Source organism: Rhinoderma darwinii, chromosome 4 (assembly GCF_050947455.1).
Source record: "Rhinoderma darwinii isolate aRhiDar2 chromosome 4, aRhiDar2.hap1, whole genome shotgun sequence".
NCBI classification, from domain to species: Eukaryota; Metazoa; Chordata; class Amphibia; order Anura; family Rhinodermatidae; genus Rhinoderma; species Rhinoderma darwinii.
The window spans coordinates 291,813,825-291,833,424 of NC_134690.1; the positions used below are offsets into that span (position 1 = coordinate 291,813,825).

At 40.9% G+C, this 19,600-nt stretch overlaps 1 protein-coding gene across 3 annotated transcripts in view; it reads right to left on the reverse strand.

The window, feature by feature from the left end:
• Positions 1-19,600, reverse strand: part of LOC142761152 (dihydroxyacetone phosphate acyltransferase-like) — a 200,574-nt gene that overhangs the window by 57,180 nt on the left and 123,794 nt on the right. For all 3 annotated transcript variants that reach the window (XR_012883524.1, XM_075864345.1, XM_075864346.1), the window contains 2 exons: positions 13,155-13,234; positions 9,598-9,735 (listed from right to left, as the gene is read on the reverse strand). Coding sequence is in view for 2 of the 3 variants with exons in the window: in XM_075864345.1 (XP_075720460.1) it covers positions 9,598-9,735; positions 13,155-13,234 (218 nt within the window). In the remaining variant the exon portion in view is untranslated. The remainder of the gene's footprint in view (positions 1-9,597; positions 9,736-13,154; positions 13,235-19,600) is intronic.

The following is a 19,600-nucleotide window of genomic DNA, read 5'->3' on the forward strand; positions in this document are numbered from 1 at the left end:
TTAATTTTAGGGAGAGTTGTAAGTTTTATTTTTGACTAAGACCTATCTGGAACTGAGCACCTGCGAGTGGGTGTCATCATTTCACTTTTGAAGTATGATCTTCAAACCTGGGCCTTTTCGATGAGACCTGATGCCCCTGAAACTTTTCCGTGCAGATCTTCTTTGAGGCATTAGGGTTAATACATGGAGAACCAGATATCACTGGAGTGGCTGAGGCCAATCTGTTATCTCTCCAGCAAGGACGGCGTCCTGTCGAAAATTATTGTTCGGAATTTAGACGATGGTCCATCTCTTCACAGTGGAATGATGCTGCACTCCGATGTCAATTCCGTAGAGGCCTTTCTGAAACCTTGAAAGATCTCCTAATTAATTACCCTCCGCCCCTGACTCTAGAGGATACCATGACCCTTGATGTGCGTCTGGACCGACGACTACGAAAGCACAAAAATGAAAGATCAGCAATGGCCTCTCCCGTTCCCTGCGCTGAGGTCTCTTCACCTGATGCACAAGAGCCCATGCAGTTGGGCTCCACTATGTCTTCTCAAGAACTGAGACTTTTTAGGAAACGCAGAGGGCTGTGTTTCGATTGGCGCTAGTCATACGCTCAAGAACTGTTCCAAACGTCCAGAATGTCCAGCTCTGGAAAACTTCAGCGCCTAGATGGTCGCCGGGAACGCCACTTGGGCAGTCAGGTTTTTCCCAAAAAATCCTTATGCCTGATAATGTATGGTTTAATAACGTTTGTGTTTCTGGTCAAGCTTTTGTAGATTGTGGTTCTGCGGCTAATTTCTTCGATTTTCAGGTTACTAAAAGATTGGCTATCCCCCTTGTTCAGCGGAGTAGTCTGGTCAAAGTATCTGCTATAGATATAACCCTCTCTCTCAGGGGTCGGTCAAGTTCTCCACTCCACCTGTAACTTTGTGGCTACTTGCATGCTGAACTAATCTCTTTTTCCTAGAAAATTTGCCTTCTAGGGTAAAATTGGGTATTCCATGGTTGCAGACAAATAATCCTGTTATTGATTGGGTAAAAGCAGATTTGATTAAGTGGAATTCTACATGTTATGATTCTTGCATTTCTTTGTCTACTACTAATCTATATTGCAACACACCAAGTGTATTCAAGATTTTGAGGATGTCTTTTCTGAAATTGGTGGTGAATCTCTCCTTCCTCATAGGCCATATGACTGCCCCATTGTACTTCTCCCTAATGCTAAACTGCCTAAGGGGCGGGGTTATCATCTTTCTGCTCCAGAAAGACAGACCATGAAAGATTATATTAAAGACAGTCTCCATATTATGGTTGAAAAGATAGATGGTGTTTTAAGACCCTGTATAGACTACCGTGAATTAAATAAGATTACAGTTAAGAATCAGTATCCTCTTCCATTCATTCCGGACCTGTTTAATCAGATCTCAGGAGCCAGGTGGTTCTCTAAATTGGATTTACGCAGGGCCTACAATTTGGTTCGTATTCGCAGAGGGGATGAATGGAAGACAGCGTTTAATACTCCAGGTGGTCATTATGAGTATTTGGTCATGCCTTTTGGTTTAAGTAATGCTCCAGCGGTGTTTCAGAACCTGGTAATTATATTTTCAGAAATCTTATTGGACGCTTTGTGGTTGTGTATCTGGAAAATATTCTTGTGTTTTCTTCCGAATTGTCCTCTCATGTTCAACATTTAAGATCCGTCTTCCAAGTGTTGAGGGAGAATTGTCTTTGCGCGAAATTTGAAAAATTTATTTTTGGAGTTCAGGAAGTTAATTTCCTGGGGTATGTTCTGCCACCTCATGATTTTCGTATGGACTCCCCTAAAGCTCAGGCGGTTCTTGACTGTGTCCAACCCACTTCACTAAAAGGCCTGCAGAGGTTCTTGGGTTTTGCTAATTATTACCGAAAATGTATTCATAATATGTCCTCCATTGCCAAAACTTTGACGGATCTTACAAAGGTGGGTTCTGACCTTGTCAATTGGAAACTTAGTTCGGTCTCCGCCTTCGAAACCTTAAAAGTGTTTTGTAGAAGAACCTGACCTTTCTAGCCCCTTTATTGTTGAGGTTCATGCCTCAGAAATAGGTGTGGGGGCAGTGTTGTCCCAAGGATCTTCTATATTGACTAATTTGCGTCCCTGTGCTTTTTTGTTTTCACAAATTTTCTGCGACTGAGAAAAATTATGATATCGGTAATCGTGAGCTTCTTGCTAATAAGTGGGCGTTTGAAGAGTGGCAGCACTTTCTAGAGGGGGCAAGACATCAAATTACTGTCCTGACTGACCATAAAAACCTGACTTTTTCTTTAGAATCAGCCAAAAGAGTCAATCCTAGACAGGCTAGGTGGGCCTTGTTCCTTACCAGATTTGACTCTATTGTAACCTACAGTCCTGGGGCTAAAAATGTCAGTGCCGATGCTTATCTCAAAGTTTCTGTTCCTCTCAGGTCCCCGACATTCAGCCTGAACCTATTTTGTCTAAAGAGATAGTGGTTTCTGCGAAATTGCATGATCTTGCTAATAAAATTAACGAAGGTCAGCCACTCGCTATGCAAACCATTCCTGCTGGGAGGTTGTTTGTACCTCCTCAGTTCAGATTTCGTTTGCTCAATGAATTACATGATTCTGTTTTGTATGGTCATCCAGGGATAACTGGTACTAAAAAAATAATCTCACGTCTATACTGGTGCCCGTCTGTGTCTCGTGATGTTATTTCCTATGCCTTTCCTTGTGATGTCTGCGCTCACGCTAAGACTCCTCGAGTTCGTCCTATGGGTGAACTATTTACATTGTCTGTTCCACAGAAACCTTGGTCCTGTCATTTGGGTTGTGGTGGACCGTTTCAGTAAAATGTGTCATTTCATTCCATTGCCGCAACTCCCTGATTCCAAAACTCTGTCTAAGTTCTTTATTGATCAAGAGGTTCGTCTGCATGGTATTCCGGAAAATATTGTCTCTGATAGGGGTGTACAATTTGTTGCTAACTTCTGGAGAGCTTTCTGTAAGGGTATGTGCACACACACTATTTACGTCCGTAATTGACGGACGTATTTCGGCCGCAAGTCCTGGACCGAACACAGTGCAGGGAGCCGGGCTCCTAGCATCATACTTATGTACGATGCTAGGAGTCCCTGCCTCTCCGTGGAACTACTGTCCCGTACTGAAAACATGATTACAGTACGGGACAGTTGTCCTGCAGCGAGGCAGGGACTCCTAGCATCGTACATAAGTATGATGCTAGGAGCCCGGCTCCCTGCACTGTGTTCGGTCCGGGACTTGCGGCCGAAATACGTCCGTCAATTACGGACGTAATTAGTGTGTGTGCACATACCCTAAGAAACTTGGTGTACAGTTATGCTTTTCTTCTACATTTCACCCTGAGACTAATGGTCAAACTGAGTGCTTTAAAGGAAGGGTGTCGCGATTTATTTATTTTTTTTATATCAATTTGCTTTTAGTGTTTTATTAAAATAAATGTTACTTATTTGTGTGTTTGTGTTTTACTTTTTTTTTTCCAAACTTTTTCTTCACTATGGGGGCTGCCATTTTTTTTTCCATCTCTGTATGTGTCGATTAACGACATATACAGAGATGGAATACGGCACATACATCCCCATAGAGAATGCAAAAGGGAGCCATTCCATTCACTATGGTGTACGCCGTCTGTGTGGGAACAGTCCAAATGGAAGGTCTTCGGCCGAGCGACATCCGGCGCCATTTTCTTGTGGACCGGAAGCCGCGGCCGGACAGTCAGAAGACTACTTCCAGTCGCGGCTTAGGGACATGAGATTAGAAGCAAGCACTAGGAGCGGACGGACCGGAGGCAGCGGCGGCGGCTGGAGCAGGTAATTTTGTGTATGTTCGTGTTTTAGTGTGTGATTACCACTGTATGTAAGCACTGTGTATTCGCTCAAAAAATGGCGGCACACAGTGTAGGAGGTTTGAACATTCAATCCCCTCCTTTCTCCTGGCACTAGCCAGGAGAAAGGAGGGGGGATTGCTTGAGGACGCTAGAGCGAGTGTGTCTTGTGTCAATGTGGTTGCTTTACCACATGCCAATGCTGCAATTTTGGGAATTTCTCCCTCTAGTGACCAGCACAGGGAAATGTTATAAATTAGAATCGAATTTATAATATTTCCTGACTTGTGAAAAAATGTAAAAAATTAGAACAAGGTCTAATCATGTATGTAATAACTGACAAAAAAACAAAATTAACATTTTTCTAGCGACACATTCCCTTTAATCAAACCTTGGAACAGTGCTTAGGTGTTATATTGCTGATAACCAGACTGAATGGGTCTCGTATCTTCCATTAGCAGAATTTGCTATAAACAACCGTCACCACGTTTCTCTTGATACCTCGCCGTTTTTCTGCAATTAGTGTTTTCATCCTCGTTTTGGTTCATTTTCCGCCTCTTCGAGTGATAACCCTGAGGCAGAAGTTTGGGCTCAGGTTCAAGTGAACCTGTAGAACTCCCAAGTTATTCAAAACAAAAATTATGACAAAAAAATGTACTGTGGGTTCTGTGGATTCTGTGGATTGTATGGGTCAAAAGGTGTGGCTTTCCACAAAAAATCTGCCACTGAAAGTACCGTCTCTTAAATTTGCTCCTAGGTTAATTGGTCCATATGAAATTTTTGAAGTTATTAACCCTGTATCTTTTCGTCTGGCTATTCCTCCTTCTTTCAAAATTCATGATGTTTTTCACAAATTCCTCCTTTAAATTTTTTTTCCATTACATGGTCAGATCACGCTCCGGTCATGCTGGACCTGGATTCTGACTTACAGACTACCCGGATGTGTCACTGGAGACTGAACGAACGCCTACTTAAATCCACAGTCCATAGGGCATCCCTTAAAACGCATATTGAATCATATTTTACTCTTAACAAAGATTCAATCCCTACGCTAGCCACAATATGAGAGGCAAACAAGGCAGTTCTCCCAGGGCACTGTATTTCCATTTCCTCTCACCTCAAACGAGACGCGGTTCAACAACAATTAGATCTGATGACAACTCTAACTAAATTGGAAAATAAAATGTCCCTTTTCCCCTCCACATCTACTCTTCGACGTATTATTGAGACACAGCGCAAGTTAAAGGATCTCTCTGTTGCCAAAGTAGAAAGGTTACTAATGTATACTAAGCAACGATATTATGAAAGGGGGAATAAGGCGCATTCGTTGCTTGCTGCTCAACTACTTGATAAAACGGCTCAGTCTGCCCATTCTGCACAAGGTCAGATGATATTTGATCCTAACCAACAGGCCTATATATTCCACCAGTATTACACAAAGTTATACTCTCTCACATCACACCTCCCTACATATTCATCCACCCGAGCCCAACGTCTCTTGGATTATTTAAAATCATGCCCTCTCCCCACTATTACATCTACCGACTCACTTATGCCCAATGCTCCTATTACTATAGAAGAACTACAGGACACTATAAAAGAACATCCTAATGGTAAATCCCCGGGCCCTGATTGGTTTTCATACCTCTATTATAAAGTTTTTCAAGACTCACTAACTCCGCACATGTTAGCTCTCTGTAACTCTTTCCTGTCAGGAGCCTTGATCCCCCCTTCTATGCTTCATTCTTTTATTACGGTCATTCCTAAACCGGGGAAGGACCAGTCTGACTGTACCAGCTATCGGCCAATATCCTTGTTGAATGCTGATCCCAAAATATTTACCAAGATTTTGGCCAATAGACTTGGCTCACTTCTCCCTGGTTTGATACACAAAGATCAGGTTGGCTTTGTCATGCATAGGCAGGCTGGAGACAACACTAGAAGTACAATTGATTTGGTTGATTTTCTCAATAAAACTGATTCTTCAGGCTAACTCCTTAGTTTGGATGCCGAGAAGGCCTTTGACCGGATGGATTTGTCCTTCCTCTTTGCCACTTTAGAAACAATTGGCATCTCTGGCCATTTTCTTACTGCAATACACTCATTATACTCATCTAAAAATGCAGTGGTTAAACTACCACATGTGACCTCTCAGCGTCAACATATTTCCAATGGTACTCGTCAGGGTTGCCCCCCCTCCTCTCTTTGTGTTATGTGTAGAGCCACTGGCCTCCCGTATCAGAAATAATCCGGATATTCAAGGAATTTTGGTACGGGATAGGGAATTAAAAATTTCCTTATTCGGCGATTATGTCCTCCTGACTCTGCGCAACCCACAAATTTCTTTACCTAACCTACACCCGATCCTAAAAAATATAGCCTTTACTCGAGATATAAAATTAACAATTCTAAGACAGAAGCCCTACCAATTAGTCTTTCTCTGTCGCTTACTTCGACCCTAAAATCCTCCTTCAATTATACGTGGAACGAAGATCTAATCAAATAATTAGGTATTCAGATTACTCGCTCTTATAACTCTTTATACAAATGTAAATTTTCCCCTTTTTTTCAGGAAATTAATAAACTATTATCTAAGTGGTCCACCCTCCCCCTATCCTTCTTCGGCAGAGTGTCTGCAGTTGAAATTACTATTTTACCAAAATACCTTTTATCTCTTGGAAACTCTCCCGGTGCCTATACCACGAAAGGATATTCTAAAGTTCCAAACATCTCTACTGAAATATATTTTGGGGGGTAAACGCCATAGAATCCCGAAGTCAGTCCTACTTTCTACCATTTCATCGGGTGGATTGGCAGTTCCCGATGTCTATCGTTACTATCTAGCTGTACACCTGCGTAGGATCCCTAGTTGGGCTTCACTGCGTGCATATAATAAATGGACTGAGATTGAGAAACTCTGGATTGCCCCTATCCATCTGAATGCACTGTTATGGTCTGGGGCTGTAGACACTTTGCCGATGCCCTTACTTAGCTCGATGACGTTTACTAAGAACATTTCGAAGCTTTCGAACACCCTCTGTTCTTTGTCCTCTTTAAAATCCCCGATGATATTTTATTTAACCCTTCCTTGCCAGACGGTCCCAATGCGAGGATGACTCAGCCTTGTTCGAGTGCTGGCCTTTTTTATTTTGCTGACATCATAGACCCGTGCTCGAGGAGCATTCTACCATTTCAAACGTTACAATCCAAATATAGTTTACCATCTAACGCATACTTCAGATATCTTTAAATTACCCATATTGCCAACTCCCTTTATACAGATAATAGTTTTTCTAAACCCACACCCTTTGAATTTCTCTGCAAATCTACCACCTCAACTAGTGGTTTAATCTCTGAGATCTATGATATTCTCTCCTCTCCAAATATGCGTACAAGTCCCAAACATGGATATATGGTTAAATGGGAGACCTATCTAAGTAGGGAGCTCCCCCTGTCACTGTGGCAAAATATTTGGTCTCATGCAGTGAAGTCTCTTTGTGCTTCTTATAAAGAGAACCAATATAAGATTCTAATGCACTGGTATCATACCCCGGAATTCCTTCATCAAATTTACCCTCTAGTCTGAGACAGGTGTTGGAGATGCCGCAGTGACAGGGGGACACTCCATCATATCTTCTGGGATTGCCGATTGCTTCGTCCCTTTTGGAGAGAGGTCAATGATCTACTTCATAGACTACTAGATGTCCGGCTTCCTCTGACAGCTATGACTTTTCTCCTCAATGTACCACCTAAAGGATTGAAGAAAGTGCATTCCCGATTGTTATTACATGTTCTTACTGCTGCTAAATGTCTTATAGCGGACCACTGGAAAAGAGCTAACCCTCCAACACTGACAGATCTACATAATAGAATTAGGGAGGTTAGGAAAATGGAGTCTCTGACAGCCTTCATGAACAATCAACTAGATCACTTCAATACGGTTTGGTCACCATGGGATATGTATGACTCTTCTAGACTACCCTGAGCTTACGCAATACCTATAATAACCTCCTCTTATCTCCCATGTACAACTAGGATATCTCTTTGCTCCCTTCCTTCCCACCTTTTTTCCACTTTGTACCGGTCTATTGTCTTCTTATATATGTTTTATGTGTTCACTACTTTTTGTTGACAGAGTTTGTCTATACAATAGGGTAATATGTGGAGTTCATGTTCCTTCAGCAATTGTCCTCCACCGGAAGTTTCTGCATCATTATCTGTTTGCTGCATAGAACCCTTTCAGAATATGCAATATATTGGATTTAAACATGTCATAACTTCCTACCGTTGTTATCTCGAATTATACTCTGTATTATTGTGATACACCTTCTGTTCCTTTTCTAATAGATCATTATGTTATGTACCTCCTTTTTTCTTTCAAAAATAAAAAATCCACAATTGGAAAAAAAAAGAGAGGTTCAGAGAATTGTGAATTCCAGAAGGGTCAGGGGTACTCTCCAGTACTGGCATGAAGACAAGACAGAAAACAAGGACGTATCTGATCACTTCTTGCTATTAATGGCACTTACATATGCTAGAGAGAGTGCCAGTGAGGGATGTGCAGGCAGCGTGATGGGAGAAGAGGAATATATGTCACCCTCCTCCTGTCCCTGAAAAAACTGTAAATGTCCCCAAGGGTGCATTAAAAGAGGCATAGATGCACATGACAAGAACATAGTTCTACCACTTTAAAAATCAATAGTCTGACCGCACATGGCATATTGTGTACAGTTTTGGACACCACAAGAAAGACAGTAGAGATTCAGCGCATTCAAAAGCGGGCAACTAAAGTAATAAATTAAAATAGTGGACTACAGTACAAAGAAAAATTATCAAAATTAGGGTTATTTAGTTTAGAAAAAAAGATGGTTGAGGGGTGACCTTATAACTATGTGTAAATACATCAGAGGTCAATACAGAGATCTCTCTCATGATCTATTTATATCCAGGACTGTACCTATAACAAGTGGGCCTTCCCCTGGATCAACATTGCAGAATAGGCTAATCTGACTAAAATGTCTGTCTTTTTTCGGCCTTACAAACTATGTTGCTTTGTTAGGGGAGGGGTAACATGAACTTTTGTTCATGTTATCACGCCATCTCCATTATCATTTAGCGAGCATGCTTGCAATCTGATTGTCACATATGAGGGGGTCTTTTTCAGAACAGGAGTGAAATCATCCCTTCGTGGCTAATTAGGCTATTTAGTGACTCCAAGACCCAGACATTTACCAGCGTCCACATAGCGGCGTCAATTAAATTGCACCGTACCCAATCTTTATCATAAAATCCGCTGACTGTTTCGCTAGCGATACATCACATCATAGTCATAGCGATAACAATTATCACTAGTGAGGAATATCTAATACATTTCTCTATACATTTTCATCCAGTGATTGTTGCCATATCTGTTTGTTTTCAACTAGTTCTTTTTAGAAAAAAATGCTAACACGGTCAGTGTTGAGAGGGAATGTTTAGGACAAAAAGCCCCTGGAGTATAACGACATGCTAGTGTTTTAGTGCCCTAAAATCTTGTGACAGGTTGTCTTTACTGTGATTTTGTTTCTTGGGATAATTTGTTGGAGTTTTTTATAGAAATACCTTGTGTTTGTAATGACATATATATGGTGTATAAAAAAGGTTTGTTAATTTTCTGTTTATGATACAGTACATTGATAGTTTATTCCTCCATCTTTTTTTGCTAACAGTAAAGCATGTGTACAAAGTATGAATCATTTCTGGCTTGGTACCTGGTATCCTTCAAATACTGAAAATATCATTTCGTATAAAAACTGGGCCACACTGTTATTCTCATTTATAAAAATTTCACAAGGCGTCATGTTGATAACATTGAACTTGGTCAGTAGGAGACAACCCTCTTCAAAATCCTGGCAGAGAGAAGAAAAAGGTTTTTTTTAAAAATGTATTTCTAGACAAAGTTCTATTAAACCTGGCTTCACACATACAGTTTTAGTTGCAGTTTGTTTAAGCTGCCAAAAATAGATTCAAATGAGTCTGCTTCTGCTCCGTTGTATGTATGTAGATATTCTCCCCTAGAATCAATACTTCTAGGGGAGAATTACTCTGTACATATGGAGTTTGAAGGAGGGTGCCACGATTTTATTTCTGTCAGATTCATATGGAATCTGACAGAAAAAAAAACTCTGTATGTCTCCGTATGAAGTCCGAGGCATACGGAGGTACAGTAGAGGCCCTATGTACCTCTATGGCAGCAATATTACCGCTCCGTACAAAATGGAGCTGAACTACGGCTGTGTGCATGAGTTCTTACTGCTAAAATAATTGGCAGTTTGTGTGCTACCATCTACATTAAAAGGTCTTTAAAAAAGGTAAAAAAAAAACAAAAAAACACACAAACTTAATGGGGTAATCCGGTTGCAAAGATTTTTTACCAATTTTAACCTATCCACAAGTGATAACTGATAGATCGGTGAGGGTCACTAATGGAGATAGCCGAGCACTGTACTCAGCTATCTCCGTCAGTCCCATAGAAAGTGAATGGTGCGGCAGCAAGCATGATTGGCCACCGCTCGATTCAAAGAGGACCCCCATTCTGGCGAACAGTCTGGGTTCCAGCAGTCCAACCCCCACAAATCTACGTTATTACCTATCCAGTGGATAGCTGGAAACTGGTAATAACTCTTTGCAGCCAGAGTACTCCTTTAAAAGTCAATGTCTTGTATGACCTCTAATTTTTACAAGTACGAGCAATAAAGTAGCAAATTCAGTGGCATGTGCAAGACTGTCTGACAAACACCAGTTCAATGAGTACCGATTTAGCTTTCCTTCTCTTTCACAACACCAGGATGTTCATTGCAGATTATTAACTTTGAGATATAGCAACAATTATAGACAGCTAAGGCCTCATTCACACAGGGCAGAAATTGCTGAGTGGATCCAATGGGAGGAGTATAAACTTATCCTTCTCATTTTTTGGATCAATTCCAAGCTTTAGCAAAATAAAATTGCAGCAAAACTGCACTGTGTGAATAAAGCCGCTCTGCTGTATATCTTTTGTCATCAAGAGGGAATAAATCCTAGTAAAAAGAAGAGATACATTCCCAAACATTACTTTTGTTAATGCTTCCCTTCTCCATTGTACTAGGATCCGTTCCTACTTTGAGATTATTTATTTTAGTTTCTACACAATCACCACAGATAAGGTATTTACAAGAATGTAACCGTTTTTGCATACTGAAAAGACCAAAAATAAACATATAAGGCTTCGTTCACATCTGTGTCGGGGTTCCGTTCACGGGTTCCGTCAGACCTTTCCGTCAAGGGAACCCATGAACAGAATTAAACAGAAACCGTAGCTTAAGGTTTGCATTACCATTGATTTAATTGGTAATGCTTCCGTTGCTAATGGTTTGTTTGTCTCCGTTCCGTAAGGTTTCCGGGTTTTTTGGCGGAACCAATAATGCTATTAATTCTGCCAAACAAACGGAGACCTAACGGAACTGAGACAAACGGAAACCATTAGCAATGGAAGCATTACCAGTGAAATCAATGGTAATGCAAACGGAAAGCTATGGTTTCCGTTCATGGGTTCCCCTGCTGGAAACGTCTGAACAGAAACCTGACGCAGATGTGAACGAATACTTAATTTGATTCTTGCTAAATCGTTGTAGGTTAGCATGAAGAGGGGCAAAGGACAAATAGTAACACATAACTGCAGAATCAAACTGCACAGGGTTTGTTCGAAGTCTGCAACCATGTAGACACTTCAAGTCTGCATAGCAGTTGTAAACATAAAATGCTACAATAAATTTTATCAAGACTATTTGTTACGTGTTTTTTTTAAATTTATTTTAGATGCATTGGAGCAATAAAAAATGGTTTTAAAAGTGCATATAACTTTTGGGTTTTATTTTTCACGTCTTTCAGAGGTTAACTTTATACAATACTTTATATAATATTTAATACTTTATATAAAGGGGTCCCAAACGTTTCAGTTCCACTGTATTTGTGTATGTAAGCATATTGCAGTGACAAATATAGGCATATATTGTCTACATAAAAACTGCATTTTACTATTGTTTGTAAAACCGAAGAACTTTTAGTACAAAAATGTAATATTTATATTACACATACGAATGCAAGAGAAAACGCATATAAATCATGTCAGTGGCGTCACTGGCACCGGACATCCGGGCAATAAGCACCGGATCTTTGGCCCGATGCCCCGGGCGACTGCCACTATTAATTGTATCTGCCGGCCAATGAAAGGGTGAAGTCTCGGCGTCTCATAGGACGCAGGCCTAACATGGCTGGGGAGGCTGTGAAACTGTGCAGCTCCGTACATTGTGGAAACAGGGCAAGTTGAGTATAGGTTTTAGTTTGTTTGGGGGGAACTGTATGTGGAACCATCTACAGGGGAATGTGGTGCACTGTTCTGTGGCACCATCAACAGAAGGGGCTGTGTTGAACACTATCTACAGGGTGCACTGTGTGGAGCACTATTTACAGGGGGCACTCCCTACAGGTGGCACTGTGTGGGGTACTCTCTACAGGGGGTACTGTGTAGGCACTTTCGACAGGTGTCTTTGATTATGGCCCTCAGAGATAACTTTTCTTGCATATCATGTTTGATACGGTCTGATGAGGCCCTGTATATAAGCATATCATGTGTGATACGGTCTGCTGGGGCCCTTATTTTTAGCTTATCCTGTGTGATAGTGATTGCTGGGGCCCTTTATCTAAGCCAATAATGCATGAATCTGTCTGCTAGGGCTATGTATCTAAGCATATCATGTGTGATACTAACTGCTGGGGCCTTGTATCTAAGCCTATCATGTAAGAAACTGTCTGCTGGGACCCTGTATCTCAGCCTATCATCAGTAATACTGTCTGCTAAGCTGATGTATATCAGCCTATCATGTGTGATACGGTCTGCTGAGTCAATGTGTCTAAGCCTATGGTGTAATACTTTCTGCGGAGCTACTGTATCTAATCCTATCATGTCTGATACTGTCTGCTGAGACAATGTATCTAATTCTATCCAGTGGTGTAGCTATAGGGTCATAGTTTTATAGATATGCGGTCTCCGATGTATATATATATTTATACATATTTTTTATTTGGGGGGAGGCAAACGTATGAGTTGAGGCTTGTGCCCCTGATATTTTAAGACCTTAGCACTGCCCCTGAATCATGTAACATTTCTCGAAGTGTGTAATATTTGTAAAAGCAGCTTCCATCTATATTATGTCTCATGTTTGTGTTCTCTTTATTTATAATTTCATTAAGAATTCTATTTTTTTTTTATATGCAATTTGCTTTTTACCTGTTCATCATAGCCGTGGAAAAGAATACATTCTTTGGAAAATAGATTTCTTATGAAGCAAAATGATCTATGTATGTCATCTGAAAAGGAAATCAAAAGACAAAAAGAAAACTGTAACTAGAATTCTAGTTCAAATATGACTACACGCATTATGAAAAGTGACTTGAGAGGGGCAGAGGATATGGTTTGTCCTAACTATGAGAGAAGTTTGTTGTACATAAAACAAAGCCGAGTCAGTATGCTATAACCTTGTAATGCTTTGTAAATGTTTATTCACACATGTCGATTTTATGGCGTTTTCTTTTCTGGTAATACCACAAAATTGAGGGTAACAAAATTATGCGCTTTTGCCAAAAGCACCGCCATTTAAATACTTATATTTTACATGAGGCAGCACTAATGCTTTGTAAAGCGGTACCATTATGTCCCTATCCTGCAAGTCTATGCCTCTTTTAATATTATGTTGGCTTTAGATGGATGCAGCTGACATTGCATGCTGTTATTACGGTAAGTCTGTGATCTACAAGTACACCCAGATCATTCTCAACAAGCGACTCTCCCAGTTTAGCTAGGATTTATGGTGTATGCAGATTATTAGTACTCAGATGAATATTAGCACATTATCCACATTGAAACTCATTTTCCAAGTGGATGCCCAACACTCAGTGGGCCAAGTCAGCTTGTAATTAAAAAACTTGTAATTTATAAACCTATTCTAAAGACTATATTACATAACATAGCTGGGTGACTGCAAAGATACAAATCATGCTATTAAAAATGTATTCTTTTACAGCATTGGCCATGCGGGTTAAATAATGTTATATTGTAATAGTTCAGCCTTTAACCCCTTAAAGAGGCTCTGTCACCAGATTTTGCAACCCCTATCTCCTATTGCAGCAGATCGGCGCTGCAATGTAGATAAGAGTAACGTTTTAGGTTTTTTTTTAAACTAGCATTTTTGGCCAAGTTATGACCATTTTTATATTTATGTAAATGAGGCTTTCTAAAGTACAACTGGGCGTGTTTAAAGTTAAAGTACAACTGGGCGTGTATTATGTGCGTACATCTGGGCGTTTTTACTTATTTTACTAGCTGGGCGTTGTGAATAGAAGTATCATCCACTTCTCTTCACAACGCCCAGCTTCTGGCAGTGCAGACACACAGCGTGTTCTCGAGAGATCACGCTGTGACGTCACTCACTTCCTGCCCCAGGTCCTGCATCGTGTCGGACGAGCGAGGACACACCGGCACCAGAGGCTACAGTTGATTCTGCAGCAGCATCGACGTTTGCAGGTAAGTCGATGTAGCTACTTACCTGCAAACGCCGATACTGCTGCAGAATCAACTGTAGCCTCTGGTGCCGATGTGTCCTCGCTCGTCCGACACGATGCAGGACCTGGGGCAGGAAGTGAGTGACGTCACAGCGTGATCTCTCGAGAGTGTCTGCACTGCCAGAAGCTGGGCGTTGTGAAGAGAAGTGGATGATACTTCTATTCACAACGCCCAGCTAGTAAAAGAAGTAAAAACGCCCAGATGTAACACACACAATACACGCCCAGTTGTACTTTAGAAAGCCTCATTTACATAAATATAAAAATGGTCATAACTTGGCCAAAAATGTTCGTTTAAAAAAAAACAAAAACGTTACTCTTATCTACATTGCAGCGCCGATCTGCTGCAATAGGAGATAGGGGTTGCAAAATCTGGTGACAGAGCCTCTTTAAGGACGCAGGCTTGTTTTGGCCTTAAGGCTCAGAGCCCATTTTTCAAATCTGACATATTTCACTTTATGTGGTAATAACATCGGAATGCTTAAACCTATCCAAGCGATTCTGAGATGGTTTTCTTGTGACACATTGGGCTTTATTTTAGTGGTAAAATTTGGACGATATATTCACTGTTTATTGGTGAAAAATTGCAAAATGTAGAGAAAATTTATAAAAAATAGCATTTTTCAGAATTTAAATGCATCTGCTTGTAAAACAGACGGTTATACCACCCAAAATAGTTACTAGTTCACATTTCCCATATGTCTACTTTAGATTGGCATAGGTTTTTGAACATTCTTTTATTTTTCTTGGATGTTACAAGGCTTAGAACATAAACAGCAATTTCTCATATTTTTAAGAAAATTTCAAAAGCCTTTTTTTGTAAGGTACCTGTTCAGTTCCGAAGTGGCTTTGAGGGGCCTATGTATTAGAAACCCCCATAAAACACCCCATTTTGAAAATTAGACCCCTCAAAGTATTCAAAACAGCATTTAGAAAGTTTATTTAACCCTTCAGGCATTTCACAAAAATTAAAGCAAAGTAGAGGTGAAATTTGCAAATGTAATTTTTCTTGCTGAATTTCAATTGTATTCAATTTTTTTTTGTAACACAGAAGGTTTTACCAGAGAAACACTACTAAATATGTATTGTCCAGATTCTGAAGTTTTTAAAAATGTCCCACGTGTCTCTAGTGTGCTCGTGGACTAAAACACATGCCCCAGAAGCAAAGAAGCACCTAGTGCATTTGGAGGCCTCTTTTTTAATAGAATATATTTTAGGCAGCATGCCAGGTTTCAAGAGGTGTTTAGGTGCCAAAACAGTAGGAATCCCCCAAAAGTGACCCCATTTCTGAAACTACACCCCTCAAGGAATTAATTTATGGTTGTTGTTACCATTTTGACCCCACAGTTTTTACACAGCACATATTTGAATTGGGCTGTGAAATTAAAAAAATGAAATTTTTTCCAATAAGATGTAATTTTTGATAAAAATTTCTTATTTTCACAGGGAACAAAATACCCCATTTTGTTGCCCAATTTCTCCTGAGTGCAGCAATACCCCCATTTGTGGCGATAAACTGCCGTTTGGGCCCATGGGTGGCCTCAGAAGGGAAAGAGCGCTGTGTGTTCTTTGGAGTGCAGATTTTGCTGGATTGGTTTTCGGGGTGCCATGTCGCATTTGCAGAGCCCCAGAGGTATCAAAGCAATGGAAACCCACCAGAAGTAACCCCATTTTGGAAACTACACCCCTCAAGGAATTAATTGATGGGTAATGTGACCAATTAGACCCCATAGTTTCTTCACAGAACTTATTTGAATTGGGCTGGGAATTTAAAAAAAAATATTTTTTCCAATAATAGATAGTTTTGGCTGAAAATGTCTTATTTTCACAAGAAATAAAATACCCCATTTTGTTGCCCAATTTGTCCTGAGTGCGGCAATGCCCAATTTGTGGTGAAAAACTGACGTTTGGGCCCATGGGAGGGCTCAGAAGGAAAGGACCACCATTTGGCCTACTGGGGATTTTCTGGTGCGAAGTCATGTATGCAGAAGCCCCTGAGGTACCAGTACAGTTGAAACCCCCAAGTGACCCCGTTTTAAAAACTACACCCCTTAAGGCATTCATCTAGAGGTGTAGTGAGCATTTTGACCGGAGACATGCACCCCATAAACTGTAATGTGGCTGTTATCTGCTGCCTGGGCACACAGCAGGGCTCAGAAGGGAAAGATGAGGGGGATAAGCTGTGCGGAGTGCATCAGGGTAAGTAAAACTGGGGTAATTAAAAATCAAGGGATGTATGATACATTTTGAAGCACTCTTTCATACAGAGCCTTAGTTTTTCGGGACACGTGTCACATTGATATATTGTGTCTTTCCTTATTCCCCTCTTATAGCAGACTTTGTACCTCTTTTGACTTTTTCCTTTCTTGCCAGTTTTGGGAACTTCTCCTGGAAAGTGTTGCCCTGGTACGATGTGTGTGGCCTCGCTTCCAGAAGTACTGGGTGCCCCCCACTTCTTGGTCCCTAAAAATTTGTTTCTTGATAATCACCTCTTGAAATTCCAGGAAAGTTCCCGTCTGGCCTGCACATCGACATAGCACGTACGCGTTGTACAATGCCATCGGTATGATGTACACGGGCAGCTTCTTATACAACACCGCATGGCGCTGCAGGGCTTCAGGACTTGATCTGACAAGTCCACCCCTCCCATGTACCTATTGTAGTCCAGGATGCAGTCTCGTTTGGGGGTCTCTGTACTGGTACCTCGTATAGGTACATGGGTAGTGTTGTGACATCCCTCTTGTCTTGTACTTGACACACAATATGTTGCTGCTAGATTGTGCCCTGCTCTCACCCCTTCTGAGTGTTTGCCCAAGCAGAGAGTCTTAGGGAGGCCTCTCAGATTTTTTTCTAGCAGTGCCGCATGCCACACAGTACTTCTGGAAGCGAGGCAGTTGAAGAGTGGGACGCTGGTATAAAAATTATCCAGGTAGAGGTGGTAACCCTGGTCTAGCAGTGAGTGCACCAAATCCCACACAATTTTTGCATTAACTCCCAGTAATGGGGGGGGGGCATTCTGGGGGCTGAGCACTGGTATCCTTCCCTTCATATATCCTAAATTTGTAGGTATACCCTGATGCACTCGCACAGCTTATACATCTTCACGCCATACCTTGCCCTCTTACCCGGCAAGTACTGGCGGAATTGAAGCCTCCCTTTAAAATGTACCAAGGACTCATCAACAGAAATACACTCGGTGGTATATGCTTGGGAAAACCGGGCACTGAAACGGTCTAATAGGGGTCTCCGTTTATACAAATGGTCAAAACTGGGGTCATCCTGGAGTAGGCAATGCTCATTAGGAGAAGCGAAGTATTGCCTCATTTTTCTTTTTATTTAGGTTCCAGTTCAGTTCTGAAGTTGCTTTGAGGGGCCTATATATTAGACACCCCTATGAAACACCCCATTTTAGAAACTAGACCACTCAAAGTATTCACAACAGCATTTAGAAAGTTTATGAACTCTTTAGGTGTTTCACAGGAATTTAGCAAAGTAGAGGTGAAATTTAGATATTTATTTTTGTCAGAAAATCCTTTTTACACCATTTTTTTCTATAACACAAAAGGTTTTACCAGAGAAACGCAACTCAATATTTATTGCCCAGATTCTGCAGTTTTGATAAATATCCCACACGTGGCCCTAGTGCGGTAATGGACTGAAGCACCGGCCTCCGAAGCAAAGGAGCACCTAGTGGATTTTGAGGCCTCTTTTTTATTAGGCACCATGTCCGGTTTGAAGAGGTCTTGTGGTGCCAAAACAGTGGAAACCCCCCAAAAGTGACCCCATTTTGGAAACTAGACCCCTTGAGGAATTCATTGTAGTTTTCTTGGGGTGCATGCGACTTTTTGATCAGTCTTTATTCTATTTTTAGGCGGCGTGGTGACTAAAAAACAGCAATTCTACTATTGTTTTTTTATTCTATTTTTTTTACAGCGTTCACCGTGCGCTATAAAGGACATTCACTTTATTCTGCGGAGCGATACGATTACGGCGATACCATATGTTTATAGGTTTTTTTTATGTCTTATGGCGTTTGCACAATAAAATACGTTTTGTAAAAAATCATTCACTTTTTGTGTTACCTTATTCTAAGAGCCAGAAATTTTTTATTTTTCCCATCAAGAAAGCCGAGCCAGGACTTCTTTTTTGCGTAACGAACTGTAGTTTCAATCAGTACCATTTTTAGGTACATACGTCCTTTTTGATCTCTTTTTATTCCATTTTTTGGGAGGTGGAGTGGTACGGTTTATTATTATTTTCTTTTACGGCGTTCACCGCGCGGGATAAATAACGAAATAATTTTGTAGTTCAGGCCGTTACGGACGCGGCGATACCAATTATGTATAGTTTGTTTGTTTATATATTTTTATTAATAATAAATGACTGATAAGGGAAAAAGGGGGATTTTTACTTTTATTACTTTTAAAACTTTTATTTTCTTATTTTTACACATCTTTTTTTAACTTTTTTTTACTGTATTACTTTGTCCCACTAGGGGACTTGAGGGCAGGAGGCCCTGATCGCTATTCTAATACACTGCACTACATGCGTAGTGCAGTGTATTAGAGCAGTCAGCTATTCACTGACAGCAAGCATAGTGGGTCCTGACTTTGTCAGGACCCACTAGGCTTCCGTCGATGGCATAGCCGGACGCCATGGTTTGGTGTCCGGTTGCCATAGTTTCAATCGCCGGCCGCTATCGTGTAGCAGGCCGGCGATTGTAGCTTAACCCCTAAAAAGCAATATTGAACGCGGCTTTTAAGGGGTTAATCAGCGGGGACACAGCGATCGGTCCCCGCTGTAGGAGCTGCGGCAACTGCTGTACGAGACAGCAGCTGTCACAGCTCTTGCATGTGTCGGGAAGACGGCCGAAATGGCCGTTACACCCGTGACGTACTATTAGGTCATGGAGCTCAAAAGATACAGCTACCATGACCTAATAGTACATCCAGGAGAGGGAAGGGGTTAAGTAATGCAGCGATACCAATTATGCTTTTGTTTTTTTTTTACATTTCTTTTGGGGCAAAAGGTTTTTTATTAAATTTTTTATATATTTATGTATACAGAAAAAAATATATATTTAACCACTTTCCTCCACAGTCAGTTCTGACCTTC